The sequence below is a fragment of the Bos mutus genome, chromosome 4 (genome assembly GCF_027580195.1).
Source record: "Bos mutus isolate GX-2022 chromosome 4, NWIPB_WYAK_1.1, whole genome shotgun sequence".
In the NCBI taxonomy this organism is placed as follows: domain Eukaryota; kingdom Metazoa; phylum Chordata; class Mammalia; order Artiodactyla; family Bovidae; genus Bos; species Bos mutus.
In genome coordinates this window covers 41,664,334-41,677,620 of record NC_091620.1, presented here as the reverse complement: position 1 = coordinate 41,677,620, position 13,287 = coordinate 41,664,334, and the positions used below count along the sequence as shown (strand labels likewise).

The window sequence follows — 13,287 nt, the reverse complement described above, 5'->3', positions numbered from 1 at the left end:
AAAACTGCCACTGCAGCAGAATTTCCTCTTCCTCTTTCTAGAGCTTGTTTAGAAACGCTCGTTTCTAGGAAACCGTACAAATCAATATGCCAATTTAGTGAGAAAACAGTGCAACCCGAGGGTTCGAACTACCTAATCAGTTTCATCTGATGGAATTGGAACAACAGAGCGTGAGCGATGCTCACGTGGCAGGACTGGGAGCCCACGGAGACCAGGCATGTCCAAGTCCAGCCTGGTACCCTGCACAGACCTAAAAACAGATGGCTTGGTGCCCCCATCATCCTGATGCTGACAACTGAGCACCAGGCTGGGAAGAGAGCATTGTATGATTCCCTAGCAGACTGTGTAGGGACTGGCCTGAGTAGTTCACAATACAGAGCACACGTGTACACACGGCATACAGGTCACAGACAGGTTGTATTAACCTGATACTAGGACCTAATACAAGATAAATAAAGACTCTCAGACTGTTCCATGTAAGAAGGATATTTAGTTGCTTTAAGTTGTACAGCATCCACTTTTACATTTGCATTTTTTAAAATAGGAATTTACTGTTCACTGTGGGGCCCAGATACAACTGAAGTATTCAACCCTAAATAAATGCTACTGAGTATATTCTAAGTCTTTTGGGGACAAGGAAGGGTACCTCCCTAATGACAAAGTCTCCAAAGTCAAATTGCTTATGAACAAAGTAAAGGTTTATAAATATTCTGGCTTTTTGTAAATTTTCCCAATATAGTTTGGGGGCTAATACAACTCAGCAGAAGTAGAGGCTCAATGGTCAGCATGAATATGCTTTATTTCTTATCCTGACACCTAGGGATTTTATTAACAAAAACAGCATTATACCATCTTCTCACTGACCAAAGCACCATTGTGTTGATCCGATCATGTAAGAGGTGACTCTCCTAAGAGACCAAAGTGACAGACCTGCGCAGGGACGCGTCTATGAAGGAAGGTGTGACGAAGGAGCCGCAGGCTGACACTGGTGGAATATCACAGGATGACTTAACCTTGGCCTTGAAAACCAGAACCATTTCAGAGGTGAAAAATCACACCACTCTTACTAGTGATGTTGAAGAAAAACAAATTAGCCAGGGTTTTTCACTGATGGGGTGACAAGCATTAGAGGAAAAAACAGACAACAGAAGCCAAATTAAATCAACATAAAGCAGTAATATATAAATAAGACACTTTTAAACTAGTGGATTTATTCTAGGTCTCAAAAATTTAGAAAATACTTAAATTAAAATCTTACTCCCTCTAAAAAAACCCAAAGTGAAAAAGTATCAATTTTAGTAAAGGTATCAACATATATATATGCAGATATACATATGAATAATGCAAAACAGATTTACACAGGTGTTAATTTTGGCACTTTTACTTGGATTTTTACAGAAAGTGAATACAGATGTCTTTGCATACAAATTCTCATTCTGGAGAAGCAGGATGCAGAAATGGTTCAAACATCTCCCTTCTTAAAAAGAACATAGAAAAAGGTAACTTCACCCGTTAAGCCTCCTCGTTGGCCACTTGATGAATCCGGCTTGATTTCTCTCACTCCACAAGTTTGACAAAGTTATTTTAAGTTTCTATCACTGATACCTGGTCATCCACTTTCAGTCCATGTACCATTTGGCCAGAAGTCCATAAATAATGTTTCCAATGTAGAAATCTTAAAGTTCTAAAGGGAAATACTGCTCAGTAGATAAAGTCTCCTGGAATGTCTTGTAGCAAAGGTTCCTCAAATTTAAATCGTTTGGAAATGGCCTTTTGCTCCATTTTCTCTTTTTCAGACTGTCTGCATTGTCCTAAAGTATATGAAGTAACTACAATTAGCTCCTCTGTTACGATGGATTCCTCGGTTTCTGGCTTCTGAGTGTCTGAATTACTTTCAGACACAGGATCTGCTTCCTGGAGGGCATGTGCTTCTTCTAAGGCCCCTTTGACCTTGAAAGCAGGCTCCTGAACACCGCTCTGAGTCAGCCATGGGTGCTTCAGACACTCCTCTGCAGTGGCGCGATCTCTGGATAGGGATACACAGTTTACACTTAAGATGGCTTAAAACTTCAATCATAAGTCAGAGCCTAAGGGATTAAATTTTGGGACATAGGAAGAGCTGGTAAAAATCTTACTGTAGTTCCTGAATTAAAGGAAGTTTTAGCATTTGCTTGCAAAAACCATTCCCCATAATGTTGAAAAATAGTATTTTAAGCAAGTTATCTCTGAAAAGCCCCCTTGAAAGACCAAGAACAGATGGAAAATATCTGTTACACTGAGGTGCGATTCACATTTTCTGAAAACATTTTTATTTCTGCCACTTTTCTTTCAACAGACGTAAAAAGTCAAAGATTTTAATGTAGTTTTATGTCTACGTTTTCATGTCTTCATTTTGGGGTTTCAGTTGTTAATCTGCTTTTGTTCAGAGTAGATGGCTCAAAAATTGATAAAGATCAGAATACTTACTCAGGTTTCTTAACTAAAAGTGTCTTGATGAAGTCAACAGCTGACTCAGACACAACATCAAATTCTTCCTCAGAATAACTTAAATTCATTTGTGAGATGTTGAGGAACGTTTCCTGTTTATCATCGCCCAGGAAAGGCGATATTCCTGTCAGCATGACATATGCTAACACTCCAATGCTCCTAAATCAGAATGAAGAGGTAAGAAAAATCAGTATCACATTCATTTCTTAAAACTGATTTGATCAGTTTTTCATCAATGATTCTTACCACATATCTGTTGCCGTGCTGATAGGATCATAACTGAGAACTTCAGGAGCTAGTAGCAGAAACAAAAGAAAATATTTAGTTTTGTGGAAAAATGTAAAATTTGCTGTTAGAGATAAAAATTTAAATACTCAAAACTATATGACATTATCAAGGTTTGGGCTAAAATAAAGTAAGTTCACAGTATAAATCAAATTAATATGAATTAGTGTAAAGTCTAACTAGACATTTGTAATTAACTTAATTCCTTTTTTACTTCTAACCTCCAATGCTGGATCCTAGCAATTAAAAAAAAAATACTTGAATACATAAATACTACCATATAAAGTGATAACTTTTACTTTCTTCCCCCCTCTTCCCACACCCTCTATCTAATCAAGTATCAATCAGCTCTAACAGGTTCCTGCTTTTAAATCTCGCCTTGAGTCTGTAGTACGTCCCCCCAGACCCCTTTTGGACCTGCCTCTGATCTACTCTAAGCCGAGGCTGGAGTGAGCTTTTAAAATGCCCGTTAACTCAACGTCAGTCACCGAGGGTAGAAGACAGCCTGGGCATCGGATGACATGCATCATGCACAGAAAACAGGGACAACTCCAGGGGGCTGAGAGAGCAGTCTGCTTTGCTACCATCTAACTAGACCGCTGCCACCCAGACAAGGCAACGGAAGGGCAGCCCCAAGTGTGTGAGGCCACAGGGGAAATTCAGGAGAATTCTCCTCGGAAACTACTCACTGATACAAGCCAGTCAACCCAAAGATGATTTCTTTTTCACGAGTATACAGATAGGAAGGCCAGGCTATGCAGACAGTTAAGTACTGAATCCATTTAAAAACAGATCAAAGACTACAAAACTGTGGTAATTACAATAAAAAAGGGAATGAAAATGTTTCAGGGAAAACCAAAACACTCAAAGTCACACATGCATTAGTAGTTGGGGTCAAACCTGCCCCCGAATATGAGGGGAGGAAGTGGGGGAGGGGGAGGATATGAGGGGGAGAAGTGGGGAGGGCTCATTTCCTCAACTCCTATCTGAAGACGCCAAGCTGAGAAACAGATTATGAATATTACTTAAAAGTTTCAAAAGAAACTACTAGGAAATTTAAAATCAAATGCATAAAATCCAAATTACTGGACGGGAAAAAGTAAAACAGCCAAGACAGCAGTAGATGGTGGGTAGAGGGGGAGAAGGTAACATCGGTTACTTTTCTGAGTGTTTATGATGTGCTCAACACTGACAGAAGAGCATCACTGAGCAGATCCAATGAGGCAGGACTTGCACAGCCTTGTTTCATGGACAGAGAGACGTGTGGCACCAAGAGGCTTGGGGACCGAGGTCACACAGCTCACCAGCGTGGAGCAGCACACACCGGGGCAGAGGCGGCTTCAACTCCCCTTTAAAAGGCAGGCCAGCGGAAGGCAGACAGGAAAGCCCTCACGCTTTTCTGTATTATATCCTGAATTATTTTCAGTTTTTCCCAATTGGGCTTATACTATTTTTTTATAATAAAGTGTTATTTTTTTGGAGGGAAAAAGCTCTTGATAGAAAATTGAGAATTTACCACAGAGCAGAAAACATTGGAAAACAAGCAAACAAAGCCCAAAACTCATTCAGCGCAGTAATTCCTGCTGGCGTCTTAGTCCATAGCCCTTCAGTCTGCATTGTCTGTGTTTCTTCCAGTTTACAAGGCCACCCACTACTCACTGGCTAACACATCAGGCTACTCGCCCTGAAGCAGCACATTAAGCCACTTTCCTATCCCTTACACTGTGGTCAGGAGGTGTTATCAATCAGCATACAGGAAATTAAGTGTTCTAGTCCACCAAAAAAACCCCCAAACCAATATCTGAACGATGTTTTTCTGCCTGTGATATCTTTTATTACCTAATAAAGGATATGCAGTTTCAAATCGGGACTTTAGAATGCAATTTAAAATTTCAAATTATTTTTTGTGCTATCTATAAAAAAAAAAGCCCTATAGCTTTGCTTTTCTCAATCCTAACTGTGCCCTGGGGCTTTCTGGATGCCCTGGAATCCTTTTTTCCTTTCTACATACCACTCTCCTTTCTCATTCTATTTTTTGCCAAGCCTCCAGGCCTTCTAGGAGGAGACTTCCTGTCCTCTTCACACCTCTGCCTGCAGGCAAACCTTTCCCCCTAGACAGGGCCACAGTCTTCTCTCTCATCTTCAGCTCTCACCTGAGGCCACAAAACCCATCCTCCTCCTCCCAGGGCTGCCATCATCCAAGGTCTTCCCATCATAAAGAGCCGTTTCTACTCAGGTTTTAAATAAAACGGTAATCCCCGGTCACAACCTTTAAATTATTTCACTGCTTTGCTCTTCTATAGAAGTCTCTTTTTTAAACCTCATTCAAACCACTAATCCTTCTGTGTTCCACCTGTCTATCAAAAAAAAGTCATAGTTTATTTTATCTACCAACCTAGAAGCCATGGTTCCTGACCTGAACAGCTCTCTCCTTTTTCTTTCTGCCAGGAGCTTTCCCCTCTGTATCTACGTAGCAGAATACCCGGTATTTCCCACACATGTGCAGTCACAGGCCTTGCAACGACTTTCACGATGTTTGTTACCAACTTGAAGTTCTTAACAGGTCCTTTACTTGTTCAATATCCTCCCACCCTCAGATAACCTGATATCCTATGCTGCTAAGTGAAGTGAAAGTCGCTCAGTCGTGTCTCTCTTCGACCCCATGGACTACACATTCCACGGAATTCTCCAGGCCAGCATACTGGAGTGTATTGCTGTTCCCTTCTCCAGGGGATCTTCCCAACCCAGGGATCGAACCCAGGTCTCCTTCATTGCAGATAGATTCTTTACCAGCTGAGCCACAAGGGAAGCCCACTCCATTTAGAATGAAGCACCAATTTGGTATCATACTCTTTAAAGTCTTCCGTTTTTTAACTCAAAGGAAGGGCTCTCTGACAGTAGAATTTCAACACAGTGGAAAGTTGGCCCCACCACTAATCATAGCACATGTGAGCTCCCCGGTGAAGGCGACGCCTGTCCCTAAAAAGAAGACACACCCCGCTCTGACAAATACTCACCCACATACTCAGGAGTGCCCATGATCTCTCGGAGTTCTTCGCTCTTCTTCATTATTCTTGAAAGACCAAAATCCACTATCTTAATGTCACCCAGTGGAGATTCACTTGTCAGCAGAATATTCTGAGGCTAAAAAATGATACCCCCAAATTAATAAATCATGATTGTGTATGAAGAGCAAAAAGAACAGGCAGCCTGTAAAACAGATTTTACCTGTGGAACTGAGAGTGAGAAATTTACCAGTGGACAGTCATTCATTACACAGCTCTGCTTACAGCACACTTCCTGTGTGTAAGGCAGGAGGCTTCGTACCATCTCTTCTCTGATGCTAGCTCCTCCTCAGGACATAAATATGCATCTATTCCTATCTTAAAAACCAAACCACTTATTTTAAAAAAAAAACAACCCTCCCCTATGACCCTGAATTTCTTTCTACCCAGTCCACTCCCTCCCTCAAAGCTCCGCTGTTGAAAGCAAGGTCACTAGACCTTTGACCACTTCTCAATCCAGTTGAATCAGGATTTGCCCCTCGGCTCAGTCTGCTCTCACTAAGGGCACATTATCTTTAATAGTCGAAGGCCCACCAAGTCCGGGTGTCCTGCAGGCACTATTTTGCAGGCACTCACCGCTGGACAATCAGGAGCTTGTGGACATCCTTACACCCTCTTGGATATATCCCTCCTTCTATGGATCCCTCTCTATAGATCCTTTTTTTGGGATTTCTTTGTCCTCCTTTTAAGTATTGGTGTTGCTCAAGATCTCTTGCTGACTGACATTCTCCTGACACTCTGCATTCTATTTCTGAGCAATTTTATCTACCAGCAAAGTTTCAGTCCTCTCCAGACTCACAGCACCAATTAAAATCAGATCTTTTCATCTGGCTGAAATGTGCCACACCTTCGGCTTCTGCCTCGGGGCAAGGCCTTCAATGCAGTCAACACCTCCGGTTACAGATTCCCGTCTCAGTGCCCAAGTCAAACAGTGGGAATCATCATAAAATTCTGTCTCCATTTTCTACCACTGTCAGATCGAATGAAGTCACCAGTCATGCTCATTCTAGTTCCTAGACCTCAGCATCTCCTCCACTTAAAGTTTGGGATTTCATTATTTCCTACTTGGACACGACCCTGCGTCTCTAGTTTTCCCTACCTTCAGCCCATCCTTCTCATACAATAATCTTCCCATAATGGAAGTCTGATCACGATATTCTCCCTATGTTGTCCAGCTGCCGTTCTTCAGCAACACACAAAACTCCAATGGAGTGGGGGTAGGGGGTGGATGCACATGGTGATGGTGAGCACTACCCAAATCCACAGATCAATAAGCTTCATATTCCTGGAGCCATTTTCACTCATTTGAAGAAGACACTTTAGCGCGAAAAGTCAAGCAGATATATTATGGACTAGAATGTAAGATTCATTAGAATTGTTTAAAATAAAGTATGAGATGTGAAAGTTTATATTTGCTTCATAAAGGGTCTGCATTTACTGTCTTTTGTTATTAAGAATATTTCCAAAGATAAATTGAGAAGCGTGCATACTTAGTCATGTCTAACTCTTGGCGACCCCATGGGCTGTACCTGCCAAGCTCCTCTGTCCACAGGATTCTCCAGGCAAGAATACTGGAGTGAGTTGCCACGCCCCCCTCCAGGGGCTTCTGTGAGGAATCTGTTCCCAATCGATCGGGCTGTAGTCCCTAAACAACACACGTGGGACACACCTCCGGCCTTGCCTCTGCTTGGGAAGCCCCGTTCCGCACTGCCTGACAAATTTATCCTCGCCCCTCACTCCAGGCACAGTGCGTGGGTCTCCTCTGCAAAGGCTTATACAAGACAAACTGCTCTAACGGTAATTTCCTACTTCCCCCATCACACCTGTGCTCTCGAGGGTGGTACTGATGGTCACCCACCTTCCCTTCCACTCACACCCAGCTGCTCCATCCGACTTCCATCTTCTCATCTGCAGGGTCACTAGAGGGCTGGGGCTCTCTTCTGCGCACCATCTCAGTGGCACCTGACTCTACTGCTCCTTCCCTGCTTGTGAACTCCTTTTCTCCTGGCTCTCCTAACTCTCGGCTGCTGCTATCCCCTCTGTTGTCAGTCTCCCGTTACCCGCCCGATAATCGCCGGGTCCCCACAGCCTGACCTGGAGGCTCCTTCGTCCAGTCACCCCACTCCCGCCACACAGCACCCACCCGCACCACAGGCGGAACTGTCACCGCAGCTCAGGAGTCACCATCCCCTCAGATCTCTTCAACCAACTCCTACCTAATCTTTCCCCTCTGATGTTGCAGAGGTGCCTCAAATTCTACAAGCTCCAGTCAGACTCACTCCTATTTTCCTTCCAAGTCAGACCCCCCATCCCTCTGTGGGCATCTCAGTTGATGCTCTTCGTAGCCGCTGGGACACAACACTGAGAAGCAGCTCCGTCTCTCCTCCCTCCCACTGCTCTCCCTTCTAGCTATTCTGTCACCATATCCTACTGACTTTAAATCCCAGATGCAGGCATTTCCAGACTTTGCCTTCTCTCCCACCACAGGCTGCTAACTCCAGCTACCATCACTGTTTGCTTAGTTGTACAGAAAACTGCCCGGACTGCAGCCAGCAGGGTCTTCTGTCCTCTGCGCCATGCCCACACCCTTTCAGTAGCTGTCCCCAGCTCCTTCTGGATCCGTGAGCTGTCCCCACTGCTCACGGATCCAGAAGCCCCTGGCAGGGCGAGCTCCAGCCTGGCTCCCCAGACTCCTCATGCACCTGCTTCCCGCAATCAGGCAGAGTGAGGCTCTGGGACACTGCCAGCCCCTCACACCTGCACTGCTCTCTCACAACAGCATCTCTGTACACTGCCTGTCCCCCACCTAGAGCACTCTTGTCTGTTCTGCTTTGCCTATCAACTTGGTGAGAGGACCTAGCACGGGAGGAAAGCAGTGTCGTGAAGGGCTGTGCTATGACACAGGAAGCTGAGGTCAGATGGGCCCTCTCTTTAAAAGGGGTCGTAGGGCTTCCCTGGTGGGCCAGTGGTTAAGACTCCGTGTTTCCAGTGCAAGCGGTGCGGGTTTGAGCCCTGGTCAGGGAACTAAGATTCCAGGTGCCCCATGGCCAACAAAAAACTCTTAAAAGTCATTTAAAAACAAACAACAACAACAAAAATTTAAGGAAAAGGTGTCTTACTGTTGACCCAACCATCCTGCCTACCCTTTTCTACTATGAAAGTGCTCTAGGTCTGTCACAGTTTGGATTCAGAAGCGGCGAGTGGAAGAGTCTACAGCTTGGTGGGAACCAGAGCCACAGCCCTGGTCACTGAGGCATCACCAGGTTCAGGGCCCCGCCCTCGGCAGACAGGCACTGGTATTCACTGAGTAAATGAAGAAAGGGAACTCTACAAAAAAGCCCTGAGAGGGTCTCTACTTCGTGTCAGGCTAGGTGGTAACATGACTATGAACAATAAGCCCTTACTGTCCTGAGTTCATAATCAGAAGAGAAACAGATGGGCCTGTCAGGCTCAACTGACTCTGCTGTGCATCGTTAAGTACTGCAGTCCACAAAGTGCTTGGGCACTAAATGAACAAGAGCAAGGGATTCTACCTTGGAGAGTTCCAGAGGAGGCCAGGGAGCAGACCCTGAGGGGGAAAAAGGACTTCACCATTGACTCAGCCAAGTTTCATGGACTGCCTAGTGAGCTGTGACCAGGGGAAATGGCAGAAAACAAGATGTGTTCCCCGTTCCAACCGGGTCAAATAAGGACCAATAGATAGTACAACTCCAGGTAATTTTTAGCTCTACCAGAGTGGGTAAAGGGTGACAGCATGCCTCGCAAGTATGTATGAGTATGGATGCTGTTTCTAGGACAGTCAGGGAAGGTTTCCTGGAGGAAGCAGTATTTGAAGGGAGACAAATGTTAAGAAGGAGTCAGTCACGGGAGAGCATCTCGGGGTTGGGGGAGGCCAAAGGAAGAACTGCAAGCTGCAGACAAACACAGAGGTGAGAGGCAAGTGTGAGGCTGGAAGGAAATGGGGTTGGGGGCAGGGCCTGCAGGGCTCTGTGGGCCATTCAGGAGTGCCTGGCAGGAGGCAGAGCGAGGGGAGGGACAAGAGGGCATCCAGGGAAGTATGACCACAGGCCAAAGGGCAACAGGGAGCCATCCCACAGCACGGCGCGTGCAGGGGCTGCCAGATGCACGCCTGCGGCCAGGAACAGCCTTCTAAAACACGCGCCTTTAGCCTGTTTTTAAAGGCCTCCAGAGGGAGAGAGACTGAGGCAGGTGTGAAGAAGCATGGAATGAAAGAGAAGAGAAGAGAAGAGATCTCACACGTTAGAGGCAAAATGCACAGGCCATTGAGACTGATGACATGCAGAACAGAAAGGGGGAGCTCTTGTCATTTGCTGACTGATCCGTCAGGTCCACAGACAGGACCATCACTTCAGTTTTCTCAGGACCACCCAGGACAGCTGGAAATTCAATCTGGAGAGAGAGCAAGGCCAAGGACAGGGCTTTGGGGCCAAGAGCACACGGGAAAGATTAAGCATGACACAGACAAGAGGAAGTGTGTATGTGGCAGAAGAGCAGTGGGCCAGGATGAGGGCTTGCTGATAACTAGGTTTAGGGGACACAACGAGAATCAAGGAGGAGGAGCTGGTCTGAGAGTGAGAACCCAGGTGTAACATCAGAGGAGGGGAGCCATGAAGAATCGCTCCATCAAACAGGACAAGAGGAAGAACGAGGACCATGAAGGAATTCGGAGAATGTAACTTTTGGCAAAGTTGTGGGAGAAAAAACTAGCTTACAGTAGGCAGAAAAATGAATGGAGAGGCTAAGAGATATAGTACCGGTTGTTTTAGCTTAAACATCTCCTGATCCCCTTGAAACCAGTGCTGTCCTGTTACAGAAAGGTCATGTGAGTCACAGAATGCAGCCTAAAATTACCTAGCACCCATATTACAAAAAGTAAATGAAATGGGTGAAATTAAATATATTCATTTAACTCAATTTATCTAAAAGTCCATACCTTCAACAGGTAACTAATATGCAAAATTATTGAAATATTTTACTTTTTTTTTCACACCAAGTCTCAGAGCTCTGGTGTGGACTTCATACTTGGAGCCCATTTCAGTTCGGCACCACGCAGCCAGTGGCACTGGATTGATGGTGCAGCCATAAATTCCTTAAGAGGGGGAAAAAGATTCAAATGACACCCCAAGAAATGGTCAGAGAATTCTGAGTGTCTCTTACTCAATGTGCTAATTATTACCACTATGCAATTTAATGGAATGAGAGTTTATTCTGAAAACAAATTCATAGAATAACTAAGGCTTTTCTGCCTATACTGAAAAAACCATATTATGGCCAGTATTATCTCTAATTTTGTATAAAAACCTGTTTTGTTTTTTAAATTACAAAAAATTTGGCTACAGTAAACACCTGAAACTGAATAAAAAACTAAAACAACAAATTGCTGTCACTACAGAAGTCTCCATTGCAGAGGCGTGATCCATGGTTATAAACACCCAAACCAGATAAAGCGCTCTCCTACCCCCAAAGACTGAGAAGCTTAACTGACCAGTGTTAGAATCAATTTCTCTTTGCAATGAGGTTTTGATAACATAAACCTCCTTATAAAGCCACGTTCTCTTTGTTACTTAGCTTCTAGCTAATTTTTCAGGGAAAAAAATCCTATACAGCACTGTAATTGTAAGTCCCCGACTTCTCAAAGCAACTGTAATTTTATTACAATAAAGAAATACTACTTACAATCAAATGTCATTTTTCAGGCAAATTAGATGAGAGGCGTTTGGCTCTGAATATATGTTCATCACTGCGCATGCTTCACCCTTCCCAGTACACCAAAAACACCAAGAGAAGTACTGCTTATCACTGGATCTGAAGGGTCATTTGTGATTAGTAAGACATGCTCATTCTGGGGATGTCTGTAAATGCCACTTATTCCCTTAAATGTTTTCCCTTACAGTTGGTTTACCCTTTATATTCCTTGGGAACTGCTTTCTTTAGTTGTTATTCAAAAGCTTGCTGGTCGAGTGGTAATGCAATAAATTCTGTATTTGTGTGACCAAATTATTAGAATGTTACTGTAGTAGTTGAAATTGAGGCTTAGTCACAAGTGTCCATGATCTGCCAAAGTGAGAGACCTTAAACCCTTGAAAGAGATTACTAGAGAAAACACACATCTCATAATAAAATCACAGCCATTTCATGGAATTTCAGTTATGTTTTTTGTGTCCTCTCGACCAACTGTGCCCTGGTTTGACCACCAGTACATTTTTAAAGTAGAACTTACTCCTCTAAATAAAGGACTATAGTTTCCATCAGTCTCTGATGGAGAAATAAATCCACTTCCATAAGTGAAAATAAGTGCTAAAAACAAAGATAAGGACCTTAAAATTCACAGCTCAGTCAGTTCTCCTTTTTGTAGAATCCAGTTCATGATCAAGGCTGTGGCTCACAATACTTAATTCTAATTTAAGATGCACTCATCCCGAATAGAAAGAAAGAAAGAAAGAAGGTCCACTGAGGGGTAATGGGAGTGGAATACACAGGAAACATACAAACCATCCTCAGACAACGGGAATAGAGACACCTTCCCAAAATCTTATTTCTCAGCTTCAAGTGGGAATCCTTTTCTTTACCTGGGTATCTTCACCTCTGCACATTGTCTACTTACCATTTACTGAGAGTCACCACTGGATAAGACCTATGTAAAGTTGAGGCTAATCTGCTCAATAAAGCTTAAGATACCATGGACAAAATTTTGAGCAACATTTTATCAGGCAATGAAAGTTTAATTGACTTTTTATGCTCTAAAACCCAGGTCAAAATACAGAAACAGGTTAATAATCCTGCCTAAATAAATTGGAGGAATTGTTTAGAAATGTTACATGATACCAATCTTTCAAGTAAAACGCTGATGCCTAAACTTTCAGTAATCAATTTAAATCTCAAATGGAAAAGTTTCAGCTTCTAATGCCGAGGCTGCTCCTCTCCTTCCCATCATACACATGGCAGTGGGGGCAGGTTTAATGACTGAACACCTAGTATAGAACGGTGAACGATCTGACCAATATAAGACCAGTGGAACACAAAGAGCCTTGGTTATTTTTTGACTTTTATTTTTTCGAACTATGTGGGATCTTAGCACCTTGACCAAGGATCAAGCCTCGAGCCTGCGTCCCCTGTATTGGAAGTGCAGAGCCTAAACCACTGGACCCAACCTTGGGTTTTAAGACTGACATTTGTACCCCTTTTGGTCAGTCCTCCTCCTGGCTGATGTAAAAGCAGGCCACTACGCCCAGGACCAGCTCACATTACTGAAATGATTTTGAGACTTGAGCTTTGTCCTGACTCTGAACGTTTTGGTAATCCTTGAAATACCTCACACATTTTCATTATATTTGTCGTGCTGATCTGTGATCAATAACCTTGGCACTGGGAAAGATAGTGAAACTTTCTTTATTGAGATATTCACTTTACTGTGGTGTCTGGAAGCAAA

The 13,287-nt window shown here is 43.7% G+C and overlaps 1 protein-coding gene across 1 annotated transcript in view; it reads right to left on the bottom strand.

Moving 5' to 3' along the window:
• Nucleotides 1–470: 470 nt before the first annotated feature.
• Nucleotides 471–13,287, bottom strand: part of STK17A (serine/threonine kinase 17a) — a 37,171-nt gene continuing 24,354 nt past the window's right edge. Inside the window, exons 4-7 of the mRNA XM_005899417.3 lie at nucleotides 5,790–5,916; nucleotides 2,734–2,782; nucleotides 2,467–2,646; nucleotides 471–2,026 (exon numbers count right to left, since the gene is read on the bottom strand). Of these exons, the coding sequence (XP_005899479.3) occupies nucleotides 1,702–2,026; nucleotides 2,467–2,646; nucleotides 2,734–2,782; nucleotides 5,790–5,916 (681 nt within the window). The 3' untranslated portion in view covers nucleotides 471–1,701. The remainder of the gene's footprint in view (nucleotides 2,027–2,466; nucleotides 2,647–2,733; nucleotides 2,783–5,789; nucleotides 5,917–13,287) is intronic.